We start from the raw sequence: 18,816 nt of genomic DNA on the forward strand, positions 1-18,816 counted from the left end.
ACAGACACAGACACAGACACAGACACAGACACAGACACAGACACAGACACAGACAGACAACAAAGATTGGTTTTGACCTGGGCAGATTTTTGAAGTCCCAGAAATGGTCCAGACACCTTCATAGATCCTTGCATTGATAGTGGGCTACTTTTCCTATTTGTCATTTCAGGCATCAGCACAGCAGCAGCTAAAGAACATTCAGGCTTAATGAGTTTTTCTTCAGGTTATCACAAGGCCCAAATGAACACATAAATTAACCTCAATGCCATAGAATCCTTTTTATTTAAATTTTTATTTATTTGATATAGGGGATACAGGGTCTCACTACACAGCTTGGACTCATAGTGATCCTCCCGTCTCAGCCTCTCCAGTGCTGGGATCACAGGCCTGCACCACCATGCCCAGGCCAGCACAGCATGCAGTACAGGGCATTGAACCCACGTCCTTCTGCTTGCCAGGCAGTCACTTAGACCACTGAGCTATCTCCCCAGCCCAGTAGATTTTTTCCTTGGGCACAAAAGTGACCAGATTGTGCATGGCTTTTCCAGTATCTTTAGTTTAACTTTATGGTAAAAAGATCTCTCTCCCTTCCACTGCTTATTTCTATTGGTCTATTGAAAGGAACAGATAATACTTAATTTTTTAAAAAATTTTTGGCACCAACTTTTTGCATGCTTATATCTGGTAATCTGAACAACTAATTTGAAGACAACAATATGCAACACAACAGTCATTGTTGAATTCCTATTGTCTTATTTAATGAAATTTGGTATCCTTTCTAATGCTTTTTTAAAATTATTTTTTATTCTCTTTAAAGAATTTTAAACAGTTTTTCTCTGTGCGTCTTTTTGGAGCTGCTGCTGGGGCATCAGTAAGTCAGGAACCTGGTAGCACAACAGGCGAATGTGGCAGGAAACGAGCCTCTTCGTTCCTTTAAAGTGCAGAGGCAGGGGGTCCTTGTGGTGAATTGCTATCTTTCTTTGATTTGGATATAAAACTATGCAAGAGAAAATGTAAATAATTCACCACCCATTGAGGAAGCCCAAGTTGCTTCTCGACTCTGGTCTCCTCCCAGTGGGAGGCGCTGTCCCCTTCCCTTAAGGTAGCTTCTGGTACACACCTGTGCAGATTTAGCACGCTGCGCTGACCTGAGGAGTTGCCCCACAGGACCTCCTCCAGCCGAGAAGCGTGTCTCCAGAGACAGCTTTCAACAAAAGTGTGCTCTTCCCTGGCCTCAGAATGCTAAATCCTTGCGGCCTCATGCTTTTCTTTCTTTTTAGTTGTTACAGCCTCTGGAGGTGGTGCGACCACAGAAAGTGGAATGAGTACCGGTGAGTTCACGCGTTTCCTAAGCCCTCTACTTTGCTCTTGTGACAATGGTGCTGCCCAGTGGCTAACACTCTCCCCCAGGCCATGTGCCAGATACTACACCCCCTTCTTAGGTCTTTTATTCCTTACCCCAAAGGTGAGGAGAGTACTATTATTTTTACAAGTGTGAACATCTATGGCTCAGAGCTAGTGACTTGCCTAAGGTCCTACTGCAAGTAAACAGCAGACTCCAGCTCAGGCACTGTGGACCCAGAGTCTCTCCCCCAGTTATGATATTGCATTGTCACTACACGACTCTACTCAATTTCATGGTCATTGTCTAAACTATTGTAGCACATGAGCATGTCTATGAAATCAGTACTTTATCCAAATGAAGATGCAGGTAATTTTCTTCTTCTTCTGGAAGCATCTGGTAGCCAACTCCGTGGCATTCAACCAGGTGAATAAAAGAAGATGCCCCTATTTCTCTGACATTGGGCCCAGATAAGGGGGTGTTGTCACTGAATCCACCCCCCCCCATACTGCACCCCACCACCACCAAGTTTATATTGATAATGAAGCATGACATAGGCACACAAAACAGCTCTGGAATACACTATCCCTGAAAACGATCTCCTCACATGTGCTACTGTGTTGAGGAGTAATGTGCTTTGAAGCTAAGAATGGAGAATGTGCTTAGTGATGGCAGAATGCCCGAGGAGGGCTTTCTGCAGCTTTCCAGTCACCAGCAGTCATCCTCGGCCTCACTCTTAGGAAGGTAAACATCGTTCCTTTTGTTTTCTCTCTCTCTCACTCACTTCCTCTCTGCTGCTTCAGGCACCACTGGGAGAGACACTAGCCCACCAGCCGCGTCCAGAAGCTCCAATACAGGTAAATCACTCCCCTAATGGAGAACAGGAGCCTCGGTTCCTGACTCTTCTGAATTCCCTTCTTTTCCCCTTTCCTTTAGAATCCACAGCTTCTGTAAGAGGTGGTGGTACCACAGAGACTGACATTAAAATAGGTGACCACTTGCCACTTAAATAATTATTGTTCTCTTTATCTTAAATTACATTGGTTACAATAAACCCAGTGGGAATGTTACTCAATTTCTCTAAGTAATGATTTCCACTTTGCTATCACATTACCCCATGTGAGTTATCCCTTGTAAATTCGAAAGACAGTGGCGTAATTGCCTATATTACATTCACTCAGGGCAGGAAGGTTCCTTTCAGTTCACTAAAGAAACCTATAAATTAATTGGATGTGTTGGCACATGCCTATAATCCCAGCACTCAGGAAGCTGAGGCAGGAAGATCACTGTGAGATTGAGGCCAGTCTGGGCTACATAGTGAGTTCAAGGCCAGTCTGAACTGCAAAGTGAGACCCTCTCTCTACATCCATCCATCCATCCATCCATCCATCCATCCATCCATCCATCCATCCATCCATCCACCATCCATACTAAACCAATTCCTAGAGGGAATTCATGGTGATTCTCTTCTTTTGTGATTTCAGTTACCACTAAGATAACTGTTGGTACAACGGTTGCCCCTGGGAGTAGCACATGTGAGTCATCAACGTGGTGGAGAGATTTGACTTTGAACTTCGGAGGACCTATGTTTCCCATGGAGATAGCACATAAAGTAACAGTGTCACACATTTCCTCAAATACTTCTCCGTTTCTTCGCAGGGGCTACAACTTCCACAGAAGTTGGGACTACAACTTCCACAGAAGTTGGGACTTCCACAAAAGGTGGAAGGGTCACTGGTGAGTAGCTTGCTCTGTCAGCACCTCAGGTTCCAGGGTTCTCCAGATTCATGGTAGGCAATGGATAAGTGAGAGATGGGTTGAAAGAGTTTTGTATTTTATTTAAAGAGCTAATATGCCACATATATCAGGCTTGCGCCTTTTCTCTTTAAACTGATTTTCTCCACACAGCATCCTTTTAGATGGAATTTTAACAAGCTCAGTGCAATGGCTCCTCTCAATCCTCCATCTCACTTTGTAGGAAACCCTTCAGGTTCAGCTTGTGTTTCAAAGGGCCCAGAAAACTAGTCCTGGTCAGTATAGATTATAAATTCACCTATTTGTGATTCTGGAGTATAAAACCTAATCTCATGAGTTTAATCCTGGTGACTGAGGTTCCAACACATTTAAATTATTTTTAGCATACTCTCTTCCCCACCATGGCTTCTACCCAGAAGCACCACAAAGCCAAGTCACAGGGAATCAAATACATGAGCAGAGGAAGTGCACTTCATGCCAAAGGAATGAACCCTAGCAAAGGGCTCCGAATGGGAGTTTTTACATATATTTTCTTGGTAGAAGGAGAATATATTTAAGAAAACGTGGTATTTGCTTCTCTTGCACAAAGAGATTCTTTTACTGCTTATAAGAAATGTGAATTTGTTCAAGTCCCTGCTATTGTCAGGTTAAAAAAGTCTTTATGTCTTTCTCTCCCCCCATTTCACTGTCTCTCAATCTCAGTTCTTTCCATGTCAAATTCCAAAGGAGTACCTTCTTCCCTTGCACCTATTGCTGGAAGTTCCAATGTGCATTAGTCAGTTATTGAAGAAAGCTCTCCAGAGTATCTTGGGCAAAAAGCTTAAAACTATTTTTCTTTAAGTAGAAAATACAAGTAATTGATAGAAAATAAGGTAAGGCCAGATTTTGATAGTGTGAGTGTGAAATGCTCTAGGCCTCCTGGTGCTGATACAGAGGAGAAAGGATAAGGAGTTGTGGAGCCCCAAAGCTTGGCCAGGACCAGAGATAAAGATCTGTCAGCCCACTGCTTACAAATGATGTTGCCACTATGGGTGCCAGTGCGTTTGTTTCAGATATTGACACAGAGGAAGAAAATTGAGGGGTGAAGACAAAAGCCTAGAAGAGGGAGAACTTTGGTTTGGCACTTGCTGATGTGTTTGCCTTTAGCCCAGCAGAATATCGGGGCACTGGGAGATTCTAGGAGACCAAATTGCCTATAAGGTGGGAATTCAAATCTCAGATTAAATTTGTAGGATCTGCCTGGATTGCCAGGGATGCATTTGGTAAATAAGACACGTTTTAGGGAATCTAGCCCCATGGTAATAAGACTTTGAGTAGAAGGGAGGAACGGATTCCAGGGAGCTGAGGTACAGGAAGTAAAACAGGTGGGCACGGGAACTGGAAAAGGTGCGGCTGGGAAAGACACATCTCCCTGACACTCTGGGAATGGAGGACCCCAGAGGACTGGAAGAATAAAACAGAGTATCATATAATTTCATGTTTTAGGACAAGGACTCCTGGTGAAGGAATACATTGTTTCACCTAAACAAATAGATTTATCTTACATGATAATCTCTGCTCAGTAAGACATGTGTTGCAGCCGGGCATTGTGGTACATGCCTGTAATCCCAAGTCTATGGGAGGCTGAGGCAGGAGGATCACAAGATTAAACCTAGATGGGACAATTCAGCTATTTAGTGAGACACTGCCTCACAATAAAAAAGAGAGGGTGGGCTAGGGATGTAGCTCAGTGCAGAGGCAGCGTTCAATCCCCTGTACCAAAGAAGGGAGGAGGAGAGAGGGAGGGAGGAAGGAAGGATGGAAGGATGGAAGGAGGGAAGGAAGAAAGGAAGGAAGGAAGGAAGCAACCAAGTAAGCAGGCTAGCTGGGAAGCTGTTGCTCACAGAGCCCCCTTTCTTTTCTCTCCTGTCCCAGGTTCCACTGGGACTGTGTCCTCACCCAGAAGTCTCCACACAGGTAAGTCAGTTTCTCCTCTAAATGCGCTAGGGACAAGATCCAAGGCTACTGTGTGAGTTTTACGAGTGCACATTTTTAATCTCAATTTTCCTCCTTTGTTCTCAAAGAGACCACAGTGTTTCAGGAAGATATTGGGACAACCAAGATAGAAGTTTCATCAGGTACATTTTTTTCTGATTTTGAATTTTCTTTGATTCTCCATTTGTGTTTACTGTATCCCTACAGACCGTGAATGAAAATGAACCTGGCAGAAAGGTGATGGCTCTCTCTCAATGGGCCACTGCGAGGCCAGCCTGACCTCTTAACTCTTGACTTTTCCTAGAGGACACGGGATAGGTTTAGCTACAGAACCCTTTCTTTGTTTCGCTTGTTCTCTCAAGCAGGACCCCAGGACCAGTGAAAGTCATAAAATAGCAGCCAAGGCCAGGAGTGGTGGTACACACCTGCACTGCCAGCACTTGGGAGGCTGAGGCAGGAAGGGTTATTGCAGGTTCAAGACCAGCCTGGGCTACAAAGTGAGCTCAAGGCAGGCCTGCACTGCATAGAAATACCCCATCTCAAAAAGGAGAAAAAAATGTGAAGAATTTTTCAAACTAACAGTTGCCAATCACCAGTTTAGGTACTTTTTCTGGTTTTCTTCCTGGGAGAACCAGAGTTAAATCAATGGAAGGAAATCATGTGCTTATAAGAAAAATGGTCTCTTACTATTTTTTTGCTTTTTGAGATAGAATTTCACTATGCAGTGCACACTAGCCTTGAACTCACTTTGTAGCCAGGCTGGGCTCAAACTCACAGCGATCCTCCTGCCTCAGCCTCCTGAGTGCTGGGGTTACAGGTGTGCACCACCACACCCGGATCAGGGGATAGATAATGCCAGTTCTATACAAATGGAAGGACCAGGCAAGTAAACTGTACTCCCAGAGGGGAGTGGGGACATGTCGTAGGCTTACCATCTGGTGCAAGAAAACATGTTCAGTTGTTTTCTGTTGCATCAGAGAGACAGGAAAATGTGACAACATCATGCTCTTCTTAGGTTGAGAGAGACTTTGTGCAGCTCACCCTTCTCTCTTATAACAGGTACTCCCAGGGTAGCAGCTAGCACAAGCACTGTCCCTGCAAGTTCAAACACAGGTAAGTAAGTGGCTCTAACTGTAAGTCTAAAAAATAAATTCCCTCTCTGGAATTGACCATAATTAAGGTAGCAGTCCCTACTTCATACTTCTGTGGCTTTTATAAGGTTTAATGACTGACTGCCAGTGGCTTAAACCTATTGGGCTATCAACAACTGCTACTTTTTTTCCTTCTGGCTTTCTAGAACTTAGACCAGAGCCTGCAGTAAGGTAGTGGAGGCTCACTTTGCACACCACAGACAAGGACGGGTAGACAAGATGCGCGTCTAAGAGGCTCCATCTGCCCAAGGGTCTTGTTGTTGTTCTGCAGTTCACAAAGGGGCTCTGCAGACTAGCTGTAGCACAGGTCAAGAATTTCATCTGATTTCCGTATCTTCCTGATGTTTTGGAAAGACAGGCAAAGAGGCTGTGCTATGAGTCACCCTTCATTTGGCTTTGCAGGCACCACTGTGGCATGGAGCAGCATCACTGCGACATCAGAAGGTCCCCACTCAGGTAATAGAAGGGGCCTCCTTCAACAAGGGTCTACATTCTTCTCTCTTCAACACCAGGGTTTTGGAGAACCACTGTGTGTCTCTGTGAAGGAGCATCAAACTTCAGTGGTAAAAGGAAAATTTCACCATTCAGAGCTAAACAGGCAAAGAAGGCTTTATTCAAAGTTATTGTAAGAGACATCAAAGCCATTACCAGAGAGGAGCAGGACTGAACTCGTACCTCTGAACAAAGCAGCAAGAGAATCTAAGTGCTGGGGGGAAAATACCCGAGGCCACTGGGGAGGAGGGATCAGATTACCCCATTGGCTGATGGGTGTTTAATCTGGTCAAAGCCCCTAGTCTCCAACAGGGACCAAGAGACTGAGGGATCCTTTTGCTTCATAATTGCATTTCAAAGGAACCCTTGAGAAAGATATTCTTCAGTTGTAAAATGGGCGAGAAACTGGGAGATCTACATCTTAACGTGGTCGAGGAAATACCATATTATTGCAAGCTTTCTAAAGTAAATGATACAAGAAACAGGAAGCCAAGGATTTATAGATAGGGAAACCATGCTTAGAAGTTAGTCAAGTTGAGGGGAACATTAAGGTACCTGGATCAACTCATACTTTTTCTTACACGTTGGTAGTAATTTGGAAGGAGAGAATTTATAACCGTACTAGGAAACCAAGTTTTACACAGTGAATTTTAAGAAACCTTGTTGTCACTTGAGGATCTAGATGTGGAAATCATACAGACATTCATGCCTGTGGACAGGGAGTTGCTGGAGACCTCTTGATGTTTCAGTGAAAGAGGCCTGAACCAGAATTAGCTCCTTGCAGAGATGTCTTGGGGACATGGTCCTTGAGCAGGTGTATTATTTTTCCCTTTCTCATTTTAGATACTTCCAAGGAAACATCTGGAACAACTGCCACTCCTGGAACTACTACCACAGGTGAGCCAACTTTTGTATTTGTCTCAGATTAAAATTCGAGGTCCAAATGATCTGTTTGGAAGGGGTGGGGGGTCTCCATTGCTGTGAGTACCAGAAAAAGCAGGGCGAGGGGCACGTACCTGTCTGACTGGCTCCGCAGCCATTTTTCAGCAATAGAGAAATGAATTAGGCAATGATTCCAGCAACTGTGGAGACATGAGCTTTCTCTTTTTCTGCAGGATGCCCAGCAGCACCTCCACCTGCTCCAGGTAAGAAGGAATGCCTCCACGGCACAGTCACTCTGCAGGAGTGCTTCCTGTGGAGCCAGTGTCACCTGCCATGCTGGCAAATCACTAGCCATGAAAATGTTGTAAGTTGAACTGGATACATACAGTTTTCCTTCACCAAATGAATGAGTAATAGTTTCACACTCACAAAGAAAGCAGCCAAATTAAATACACCTTGCTAGATTTAGTTACTTTATGTCATTATATCTGTTGGCCAAAATTCTGTCACCGGAAAGCGACCATTTGAAAAAGTAGATCATTGTGACTTTTTAAAGGGTTAAACTGTAGCAAGAAAAATTCACCTTAGCCAGAGTTCAGTCAATTTAGAAAACAGATTCCCTTATTCTGAAGGGAATGTAATAATATTTTATAGCAGTTAGGAGAAAAATCCTAAAAAATTCTTTAATTTTAGTATGCAGTAAGGGAAGAAATATTTTCAGTGAAAAAGATGGTATTCATGTGAAGTCATAAATAAATGTCACAGACAAAACTGAGATTTGTATTATATGAAGAGTGCATGCTGTGTGTCATATATACCATAGTTTTTTGAAGGATTGCTTTATAGGATTGGAATTTGAGAACAACATGTAGGTTGAATGTAGATTAATGGAAGTGAGAGACAGCTAGAATGTGGGTGCATCTCAATACGGGAGACCCTGGGAAGCAGGATAAAATGTTTTTTAGAAGACCATAAGAAGCCAGCAAGTTTTTAATTAAGCAGCAATAAGATCTAGACATTAGGAAAATTACTTTACCTATGGCCCAAGGAATTGATTAGATCAGAAAGAGATCTAAGCAGCTTAGAATTATAAATGATAATAAGATTTTGGAGTAGTGTTATAGCAAGTAGGATAAAGAAATGATTTAAACAAGGAGAGAGGTATAGGGTTAGGCAGCGAAACGGATGGCAAATGATGGGAGGGTAGGAATCAAAATGGCTCCATTTTAAATTAGAATTCTTAAAAGAATAAATGTGGTTCTTAAAAATAAGCTAGTGTGGAAGAGAAAGTGGGCTCTGGGGACAAGAGGGCACAGTTGCCCTTGTGCACTTCAAGCCTGAGGTTGCTGTAGGTCTGTTGGGACTCTGTCTGTTGAGCGGGGGAGAACTGGGTCGGTCCCCAGCTCCTGAGAGGAGCAGGTGGAGCTGGAGCCACACGTTTGAGAGCCAGCATCTCATTTTACAGGAGATATTATGGAGACAAAAGCCACAGAGATCTGCTGGGCATGATGGCGCACGCCTGTAATCTCAGCACTCAGGAAGCTGAGGCAGGAGGATCATTGCAAGTTTGTGTCCAGCCTGGGCTACAAAGTGAGCTCAAGGCCAGACTGAACTGCATTGGTAGATCTTGTTTCAAAAACACAAGGAGAAAGAAAAAGAAAAAAAAGATAGGAGTCTCCTTGATTAAAGCAAAGGAGGGAAAACATTTTCATGAAGGTGAGAATTAATAATTTCAGGTATGGTGCAGAATTTAAACAACTGAAAAGCACCATTGCATCTGGTAATTGTGAAGTCTTATGACTTCATAGAATTTTAGAAGCATAAATCAGACTAAAACAGTAAGACAAGCAGTAGTCTTAAGATTGATTGGGCACTACAGGTCAAGCCAGGAATTGCCCTTTGTTGGGATTTATAAGATTAAGACACTCCCCTGCAACACACACACACACACATTTCTTGGGGACAGGCTGCATGATGTAGGTAGATGTGATTTATCCACCTCTAGCACTGTCTAATCTTCCATAATTCTGTGACTCAAATCCTGGTGCCAATTACGGTATTGGCCACCTGCTGGTTATCTATAAATAACAGATGGTTGTATTTTGCCAAATTTAATTAGTGTTCATCATTTCATGTTAACAGTTTGTCATGGTCCGCTGGGAGAAGAAAAGTCTGTAAGTACCCAGTTTTGCTCCGCCCGAATCCAAATGTGCTTGCATTCCTGCATTTGAACGGAAGTCTAGCTTTGGACTGTGTCTGCAGCCTGGGGACAGCTGGGCCTCCCAGTGCCATCAGTGTACCTGCACCCACACGAGGGCCGTGCAGTGCCAGCCTAAGGAATGCCCCGCCCCGCCCACGTGCACAGCGGCAGAGAAGCTGGTCCTGTTTAACGACACGTGCTGTGAAATCGGACGCTGTGGTGTGTATCTCTAGTACCATACTTGAATCCAATGTTTGTGGTTTACTTGTTTACATGTTCAAGAGAGCCTTGGTAGGCTATGATGTGTTACAATAGTAGTCATTTGATAAAACACTTATTCTTCCTCTTAAAACTTAGCATCTTTGAGAATAAAGGAAACCCCACATAACCAGCAGGCTAAAAGGACATTACGTTATGAGAAGGAGAAATGTAACACGCTGATAAGTCGAATCTCATCTAGTTTCAATGTCATAAAAGATTTTATTTTAGAATAAAAATTTATATTTATTGGGACTGAAGATATAGCTCAGCGGTATAAGTGCCTGCCTGGCACGTGCAAGGTCGCAAGTTAGATCCCTGGTACTGCAAAAAATAAACAAATAAATAAAAATAAAGTGGACTTTAAATTTGTATTTATTTTTCAGAACCAAGAACATGTTTATACAATAATACTGATTATGAGGTAAGTCCCTTTCTTGTCTAAAATGTTTTTATTAATATGACCATATGAATAAATACAAAGCTAAGCTACACCATGGGTCTTTTGGCTTATAATATGAAAAAAAAAAAAAACCCATGGGTAATGGTGGAATAACTTTTTCATTTTTCATGTTCATCCTTCAAAGGACTGTCAGATGTAACACTCACCAGGGTTCTTTTCAGAGGGTGAAAGTACACTTGGTAATTAACTACCCAGCAGTGGAGTTTCCGAACAGAATTCCCCATAGGTCTTGCCAGATGGAGAATTCAGAGTTTGTAACATTCAAATCAATGAACAGACTTGAACTGTGCTTATAGTCAGAAAGATCAGGTGGCCAGATTGTCAGAGATCAAAAAGAAAACCCAAAGGACTAGAGCCCACCGTGTGGCCCCAGCAGCACAAGGAGAGCGAGGGCTGGATCTGGACAACGGGTTGGACGTTGTGGACAGTAATTCAACTTTTGGGAAAAGTGTCAGGAAGCCAGAAAAGTCAGATGATGCTCAAATTGGTATTCATATACTTGATTTGTTGATACTAAATATTACAAAATCTAGATAGATGTGGTAAGTTAGGAAATTTATGAAACTGCCTATGCTAGTTTTATTCATACAACACTCCTACCACATTCAGATTTCTACCTGGGTTTCTTAATTTTAGTTTCTCAAGTCGAAGCTATAATTTTCAGACACCAAATATAATGGTGTTTAAAGCGAAGAAAAAAATTCCAATAATTATGTATGCACGGAACAGTTCAAAAAGTAAAATTTTCATTTGCCATTTACTAAGAAAGTTTAATTTGTGGTCTGAGATGTTGAGATGAACAGTATCTCGGACTGATTTGAATGTTGAACATTAGTGACTTGTAAAGTAAGATGACTCAGCACATAGGAGCACAAGCAAGATAGAAAACACGCTGGGAGACTCAATGTTTTTCTTTGTCTTTCTTATTTTTTTGAGATAAGGTCTGACTATGCAGCTCAGGTTGGCCTTGAGCCCACTTTGTAGCCCAGTCTGGTCTTGAATGCTCAGCTATCCTCCTGCCTCAGCCTCCCGAGTGCTGGGATTACAGACATGTGCCATCAGATCTGGCTGAGATTGTTGTAATCGATAAACTGATTTTGAACTTTTCCAATTTAAATACTTTATTTCTTTCCTTCAAACTCTGAGAGTCACAAATGCTGAATGTGTTGCTTTCCAGAAAATAACCTTTCTTGAAAAAATCTTGAAAATATAATGGAGTAACTTTCAGTGAATTTTATTTTGGAGATAGAGAGTCTTGACATGTTCTGTGCTGTGGCCTCCATAAAGAATGTCAACTTGTTCACGGACATAGAAGACTTTCAAACCACCTTTAGTCTTAGTATTAACTTCATGGCTGGAAGTATCACAGCACAGTGGCGAAGTAGGAGTTGGTTTTGGCTTAACTGTCAATCTCAAGGAGAAATTGAGACAAATAATCTCTCCCCTCCTACCATCCAGATTGGTACTTCCTTCAATGACCCCAGCAACCCGTGTGTCTCCTACTCCTGCAGTGACGCTGGCTTGGTTGCCGTCGTCCAAAGCTGCCCAAAGCAGACTTGGTGTGCAAAGGTAAGCCATCCTCCCGGATCTTCACCAGTAAGGTCCCTTCTCGTGAGCCAGAAACCCAGCCTGTTTCCTTCCTCCCATGGAAATATTTATGCCTGGCCAGCAGACTTAAATCTCACTGGTAACACAGATACTTCCTTTATCCTGAGCCAGAAGGTTCCAGGTATATCTACCTATTACTATGTGTGTATACTTTTCATATCAAGAATGAATCACGTTTTGCAGGCTCTATAAAACATTAGTGCTACTGTAAGAGTAGGTTGTTGCACAAAATATTTTCTTCCTTTCTTTGTTCCTTCCCTCCCTCCCTCCCTTCCTTCCTTCCTTTCCTTGCAGTACCAGGGATTGAACTCAGGACCTTACACTTGCCACGCAGACACTTATGCCACTGAGCTATATCTATGGCTTTTTGTTTTTCATTATTCTATCTTTATAAACAAATAAAATTCAACATTTTATAATTTCCTATAAAAATACAAATATTCATAATCACATATGTGTGTACTGTTTATAACTTTAAGCTGCAATTACTTTACTTTATATGCCCCCAGATATGATAGAGGGTTTTTTTGTATTAGTGATTCAATTCAATTAATGAAAACAACTTAAAATTATTGGATTTTTTCTGAAGCTACCATGTATAAGATAGTGTCAAATTTTATACTTCTAACATTGGATTTTAATATTTCATTGAGTGTCTACTTTGAGATACTGGTAGGTTTGAAATGAAATATAGCCTAAGGTATAGATCTTGACCTCTGTTATCATTGATTGTCAAAATAGTTTTCATCTGTCAGAATAGGGCCAGGGAGATAGCTCAGTAGCATAAGCGCTTGCCTGGCAAGTACAAGGGCCTGAGTTCAATCCCCAGTTCTATCAAATAAATAAATAAAGGAGAATAATCTGACTTTACTTTTTGCATGTTCTTTTTTCAATGTCTTTTTAAGACAGGGTCTCACTATGCAGTTCAGGCTGCCCTTGAGCTCACTTTGTAGCCCAGGTTGGCCTCAAACTCAGAAGGATCCTTCTACCTCAACTTCCCAAGAGCTGGGATTATAGGTGTACATCACAACACCAAGCTTGCATGGTCTTTTAAAATAATTTCGATTAAACATTGTTTTCTTTTCCTAACTAGTGTTGGAAATTTGAGTCTAAATTAGCATTTTCATCCTTTCCCTTTCCCCATTGCTGATGCTGTGTACAGAAAAATGTAAAAGAATTTTTTTTCTCTTCGCAGAAAGATAGAACCTATGATTCAAACAAATGTTGCTATAAATGTAAGTTCACCTGCACCTATAGAGCAATGTAAGCTGTTGATAAAAACTTAGCATTTCTTTAAAACAAAATGCCAGATTATGAACAGGAAGCTTCCTATTATTTAACAGCTAATCTAATGTACATGGTAAACTACTAAGTGATACTTATGGATTATACTTATATCCATCTTGATGGCTGTATTCTGCCTTGTATAAACCAGTTATGTTTATAAAGGAAAAAGTAATCTTAGAAAAAGATGACCTGGCTCTCCTAATACCAAGTCGAATTGTCAGCCTTTAGGCGGATGATCAGCCATGAGAAAGAGCAGGTCCAAACGAATCTGTGTCCCTCCTAGCCCTACCCCAGTCCTTCTACTTGGTTCCTCTTTCCCCACCTGTAACGATAAAAGCAATACTCAGGTAAAATTTATCAACTAGTTGCCTAGTCCTGGGCGCTGAAATAGTTAAGACCCTTATTCACATTAATACTTGAGGCTCTTGTTTCCTATGGCTAAGACAAAGGAGGTTTTGCATTCTTTGACATTTAAAAACTTACTTGTGCCACTGTCACCCACTTTGCTGCAGGTAACACCAGCTGCAGATCTTCCCCCGTGAATGTCACTGTGAACTACAACAATTGCAAGAAAAAGGTTGAGATGGCAAGATGTGTAGGGGAGTGCAAAAAGACTGTCCGGTGAGTTTTCTGTGTTTGTGTGTTAGTGTGTGTCTCAGTTACTCTTCTCTCGCTGCTGGGACAAATACCCAACACTCAGAATGAAGGAAGGAAAGGTTTATTTAGCTTACAGTCACTGGAGGGTTCAGTCCATACTCAGCCGGCTCAAGGCAGAGCGGCACATGGCAGAGAGCAGCCTTTCATGGTGGTGGCAAAGAGCAGAGAGCAAAATGGAGAAGCAGCAGCAAGAATGGCCACAGAGAGCAGGTCTCCCTTGAGTTACATTCAGGCTACCTGCCCCAGGCTGGGCGTAGCACTCACACCCATAATCCCAGCAGCACTCAGGCCCATAATCCCAGCCTTGGTTCATGAATTAACCAAACAGTAACACTTCACTTCAATGACTGCATGAGGCTTTGGGGGGACAAATACACACAAACCATAACTGTGCACATATTCTGTAAGATTGTGGAAGAAATTAAGCATTGAGCCTTACAGAGAGAAATTTTGATGACAGCAATGATGTTTGATGATTAAGGCCTCATGAAACAAGCATCCAAATTAAGACCTGAGCAATGAAATAGATATGCTAGACAGGGAGGAGTCATTCTGGGTAGCTTTAGACACACCTACTGGGGGCAGAGAGGCCCATATTTTTGCACTGACTGCAGTAAGTAGTTAACTAAATATATTTCTCAAATTATTTTTAAACTTGAATTGTAGAGGTATATATTTTCCCTTTGTATGCTATTTTACAGATAGATTGAGAAAACATTATGGCAGCATATTGGCTTTTTAGAAATCTACCTTGTTCACTCTCTGTAATATAATATCCTACTTATGAAATTATGAGTCTTCTTTTTAGGTGTCTGGCTCTTGGGGCCTTACATACCCATTATCAGTGACCTCCCTTAGAAATTTACAGGGTGAGGTGCCAGGGCTGGGAAGGCTCTGTCACCTGGCAGCTCCAGTCACTTCAACAATCCATGAGAGCGTAAATGTTGATGGTGATTTATTTTCAATGCATTTCACATATGTTCATTACTGAATTTTGTTTTCTTTTAGGTACAATTATGATCTGTTTCAGTTGGAAAATTCATGTCTTTGCTGCCGAGAAGGAAACTATGAGTATAGAGAAATTAGCCTGGATTGTCCGGATGGTACCACGCTGTCCTACAAATACAGGCACACCACCAGCTGCTCCTGCGCCGACCTGTGCCACACTTCCCAAACTGCAGCAATGCGTTAATTCTCACCCCACCTTTGTAGTTGTATTTATATTATGAGTGAAGAAAAAGTCATGAAAGAGACTGTACTAATGCCTGTATCTTACTCAGCATGAATGCGTGTAATGAGACACTTACTTCTCTTGTTGACTGATCCTGAAAAATAAATACAACTTTGCAAGCAATTGCCGAGCATATGCATTAGTTTTATAGCAATGGAAATTCTGCAAGTCAGCAGAGCAGGGTGGTGGACAGCTGTGGCTGGAGCACTCTGGAAGGCGGAGGCAGGAGGATCACACATTGAAGTCCAGCCTCTGCAACTTTCTGAGAGCCTGTGTCAATTTAAAGCATAAAGAAGGGCCGGCCAAATAGCTCAGTGGGTCAAAGCACCTGCTCAAGCAGATGCAGGGACTGGGGTTCGATCCCCAGTGTGCTGTGCCAGCCCTGCCTCCAGCGTGCGCTGAGACTGGGCGTGGTGTTACATGCCTGTAATCCCAGCCCTCGGGAGGCTGAAAATAGGAGGATTACTATGAGTCCGATCTGTGTAGTGAGACTGTGTAGACCCTGTAATAAATACTTTAAAAAAAAAAAAAGCATCAAGGGATGTAGCTCTAAGTAACTGGGAAAGAAAGAAAAATATCTGCAAGTGAAGAGGTCTGGAGGCATGGCGCGACTCTAATGCACGTTTCTTCCACCCTATCTCCTTAGGCCATTAACCTGCCTCCCTTCTTCTCACTACTTGCTGAAAACGTAGGCTGCTTTCCCCGCTACTCTGTGCCAGGTACAGGCACCTTCCACCCAGCACCTTCTCCCAGGACACTGCGAGCCCTCGTTTCCTTTCTTCTTAGAGTTTGCCTTCTTTTTCCTCCTCCTCTTTGGAAGCACTTCCCTCACAGTTCCTATGGCATCCTCTTAAGTTAGTGCTGCTGCTTCTGTGTACAGCTGTACTCCTCCATTTACATGCATCTCAGCTTTGCATGTTTCATTTTCCGGCTGCATTCTGTTCCTCTTAGTGTACTCAGGCTCGCTGACAGACTTCATCCACTCAAGTGCATATGTATTTACACACAGAATTTTTAGTATCTGTCACCACCCCAAACCTTCCCCTGAACTTGTCACACTGCTACTGCTTTGAATTTATCATCTCCCTCTGGATGTTCTATAAATACCCCAGCAGCAAGACGACAATCACATGCCACCCACCACTCCCCTATTTGGATACCTGCATAATCTATTTCGCCTTGAAATAGATTAACACGATGGTGATCATTTCCACCATCCATTGCTCTAGCACCTCTCGTAGACCCTTCCTCTGCACACATACCTAAGTGTACTTAGGATGACAACATTCACATATATAAAAATGTGCAGTGAACACATCCTTTCCCCAACATGCAGGCAAACCTGACATTGCGACCCATTTGTGTACTACCCTCACTATTCTATATCATTTGGACAAAAAAGTGCACCATCAAGCACGGTATGTCCAATGGTGGGTTGAAACCTGGTTTGTTAGGATATTGGTAATTGCCACCAAAGATGGATAATAACTCCATAAATTACTTATGTTACTTCAACTGTCACTCCCAAAGCCTTTGACTTTCCACTGTTCTTGTCACTGATACTAGATTTTTTTCTTCCTTTCAAAGCATCTCAGAGCCCAGCTGGGGATATAGCTCTGTGGCATAAGTGCCTGCTTGGCAAGCACAAAGTCCTCTGTTCAATCCCTGGTACCAAAGCATGCTAGAGCTAGTAATTTGGCAAAATTATGAAGAGTTTGGATGCTAGATAATCCAAAGAAGGGAGATACCTTTTACCTCAGTGAACAGTAGAACACGGAGTCAACAATGTACCTACGTCTCACACCTTAGTGGGATGGTTGTGCTATTTCCCCTTGACAGTCAGAATTGATCATCTCAGATAATGTAAGAAAAGCCCCTCCTATTTTGCAAGTTTCATTTAGAATTATGAAACGCCCCAAGTAGCTAGCTGAGAATTTTAGGACATGACAGATGATGTCAATATTGATTTCTGTTCCAACTAATGTGTACCAGCAAGGTCATCTGAGCTACTATCAAAATCCTGCACCTCCAAGGCCAAATGCAAGACCTACCATCTGAAAAATTAGGCAATAACACTATATGTCTCTATTGCTTTTCTTTGCTTGGAAATAAATTCCTTAGTTGGAAGCAGCGCCGTGCAGTATCTGATGGCAGCGAATAAATAATTCAATAATTTCATAGCAGTGCTTGCTGAGGTATATTGACCCTTTTTCCAAAGACAAATCAGTAATCAGTTACCTTAGAGAGAGAGAGAAAAAAAAGACTGTCTTCTCACCAGAACAAGATTAGTACCAGATAACTACGAGGCACTGCGATAGCAACAAGGACAAAGCTTCCTATTGCTGGCCCAGCGGCATTCAGATGGCTTTGGGGGAGGAGACTTAGGCTGTGGGACCCACCATGGCCTCTCCCCCTACCATACTGCTACTGTATTAACCTCATTTAGCAAATACTGGCCAGAAGGAGGAGGAGGCTTGCCCACAACTGCAGGTGTGAGGACCAAACTCCTGGTCATTACCTGATTCTCCCATCACAGTCCTGACAGGGAATCTTTGATGAGCAACCACTTACGTATGTTCAGGCACAGGGTTTGTATAGATTATCCATATAAATTCCCCAACTTCTTCTTGGTATGCTCCTCCAAATTCCTTCTTTTCAATTCTTAACTATTTATACAATTTGGTACTTCTCAGGACCAGTATAAGTCCTGATTTCAGGTCAACCTTCCTTCTACCAAGCACAAAGGCAGAAGAGAATTTTCCTGGATGGTGGTTTTTAATGCCCCCTTCCTTAGGTTATACTCTTATACAGCTCACTTCTTACTGATAATGGGGCCATACAATATCTACCCTGACTTGCCATCTTATGTCAAAAGGGACATAAGCAAATATTTTGTCTTAGTCCATCTTCTGTTGCTGTAACAAAATACTCAAGATTGGATAATCAATAAGGAAAAGATTTATTTAGCTCATAGTTCTGGAAATAGAAACATTCAAAATCACATGGCTATGACTGCTGGAGGCCTCACGGGCTATAGCATGGTTGATGATGTCATATGGAGGCTGTGTAACAGAGAGGCTTGATGTCTGTAATGACCCGTGCTCTCTAAATCTCAGTCCTATCAGGGTGAATACTCACTCCTGTAAGAGTTCATTTGTTTGCTCCTCCAGGGGAGCATTACTGTATTGTGGAAACATGCTTTTTTTTTTGCGGAACCAGGGATTGAACTCAGGCCCTTGTGCTTGCAAGGAAGCACTTATTCTACTGAACCATCTCCCCGGTCCCCTATCATGCTTATTTAATTGAGTCACCCATGGAGGCTGGATGCAAAGACAGGCAAGTTTATTAACTGGCAATAGTGGGCACCCAGTGTGACCAAGCACAAACTGGTGAGAATAGTTAGACAGTTCCAATTCTGGGTTTAGTATCAGGTCTCTGGGGGTGCTGATATGATCTAGTGCAGTGACAGAAGTACTCCTGCAGCTGGAGTGGTGGAGCATGCCAATAATCCCAACA

The 18,816-nt window shown here is 42.4% G+C and overlaps 1 protein-coding gene across 1 annotated transcript in view; it reads left to right on the forward strand.

Moving 5' to 3' along the window:
* Positions 1 to 15,261, forward strand: part of Muc19 (mucin 19, oligomeric) — a gene marked incomplete at its 5' end in the record, with an annotated part of 29,005 nt that extends 13,744 nt beyond the window's left edge. Inside the window, 14 exons of the mRNA XM_012516307.1 lie at positions 1,281 to 1,331; positions 3,002 to 3,079; positions 5,012 to 5,053; positions 5,161 to 5,214; positions 6,131 to 6,184; positions 7,558 to 7,611; positions 7,830 to 7,859; positions 9,739 to 9,770; positions 9,859 to 10,015; positions 10,441 to 10,478; positions 11,976 to 12,086; positions 13,321 to 13,360; positions 13,925 to 14,033; positions 15,078 to 15,261. Coding sequence (XP_012371761.1) covers positions 1,281 to 1,331; positions 3,002 to 3,079; positions 5,012 to 5,053; positions 5,161 to 5,214; positions 6,131 to 6,184; positions 7,558 to 7,611; positions 7,830 to 7,859; positions 9,739 to 9,770; positions 9,859 to 10,015; positions 10,441 to 10,478; positions 11,976 to 12,086; positions 13,321 to 13,360; positions 13,925 to 14,033; positions 15,078 to 15,261 — 1,034 coding nt within the window. The remainder of the gene's footprint in view (positions 1 to 1,280; positions 1,332 to 3,001; positions 3,080 to 5,011; positions 5,054 to 5,160; positions 5,215 to 6,130; positions 6,185 to 7,557; positions 7,612 to 7,829; positions 7,860 to 9,738; positions 9,771 to 9,858; positions 10,016 to 10,440; positions 10,479 to 11,975; positions 12,087 to 13,320; positions 13,361 to 13,924; positions 14,034 to 15,077) is intronic.
* Between the last annotated feature and the right edge of the window lie 3,555 nt (positions 15,262 to 18,816).

The sequence above is a fragment of the Octodon degus genome, unplaced genomic scaffold, assembly GCF_000260255.1.
Source record: "Octodon degus isolate 3935 unplaced genomic scaffold, OctDeg1.0 scaffold00100, whole genome shotgun sequence".
Taxonomy (NCBI): Eukaryota; Metazoa; Chordata; class Mammalia; order Rodentia; family Octodontidae; genus Octodon; species Octodon degus.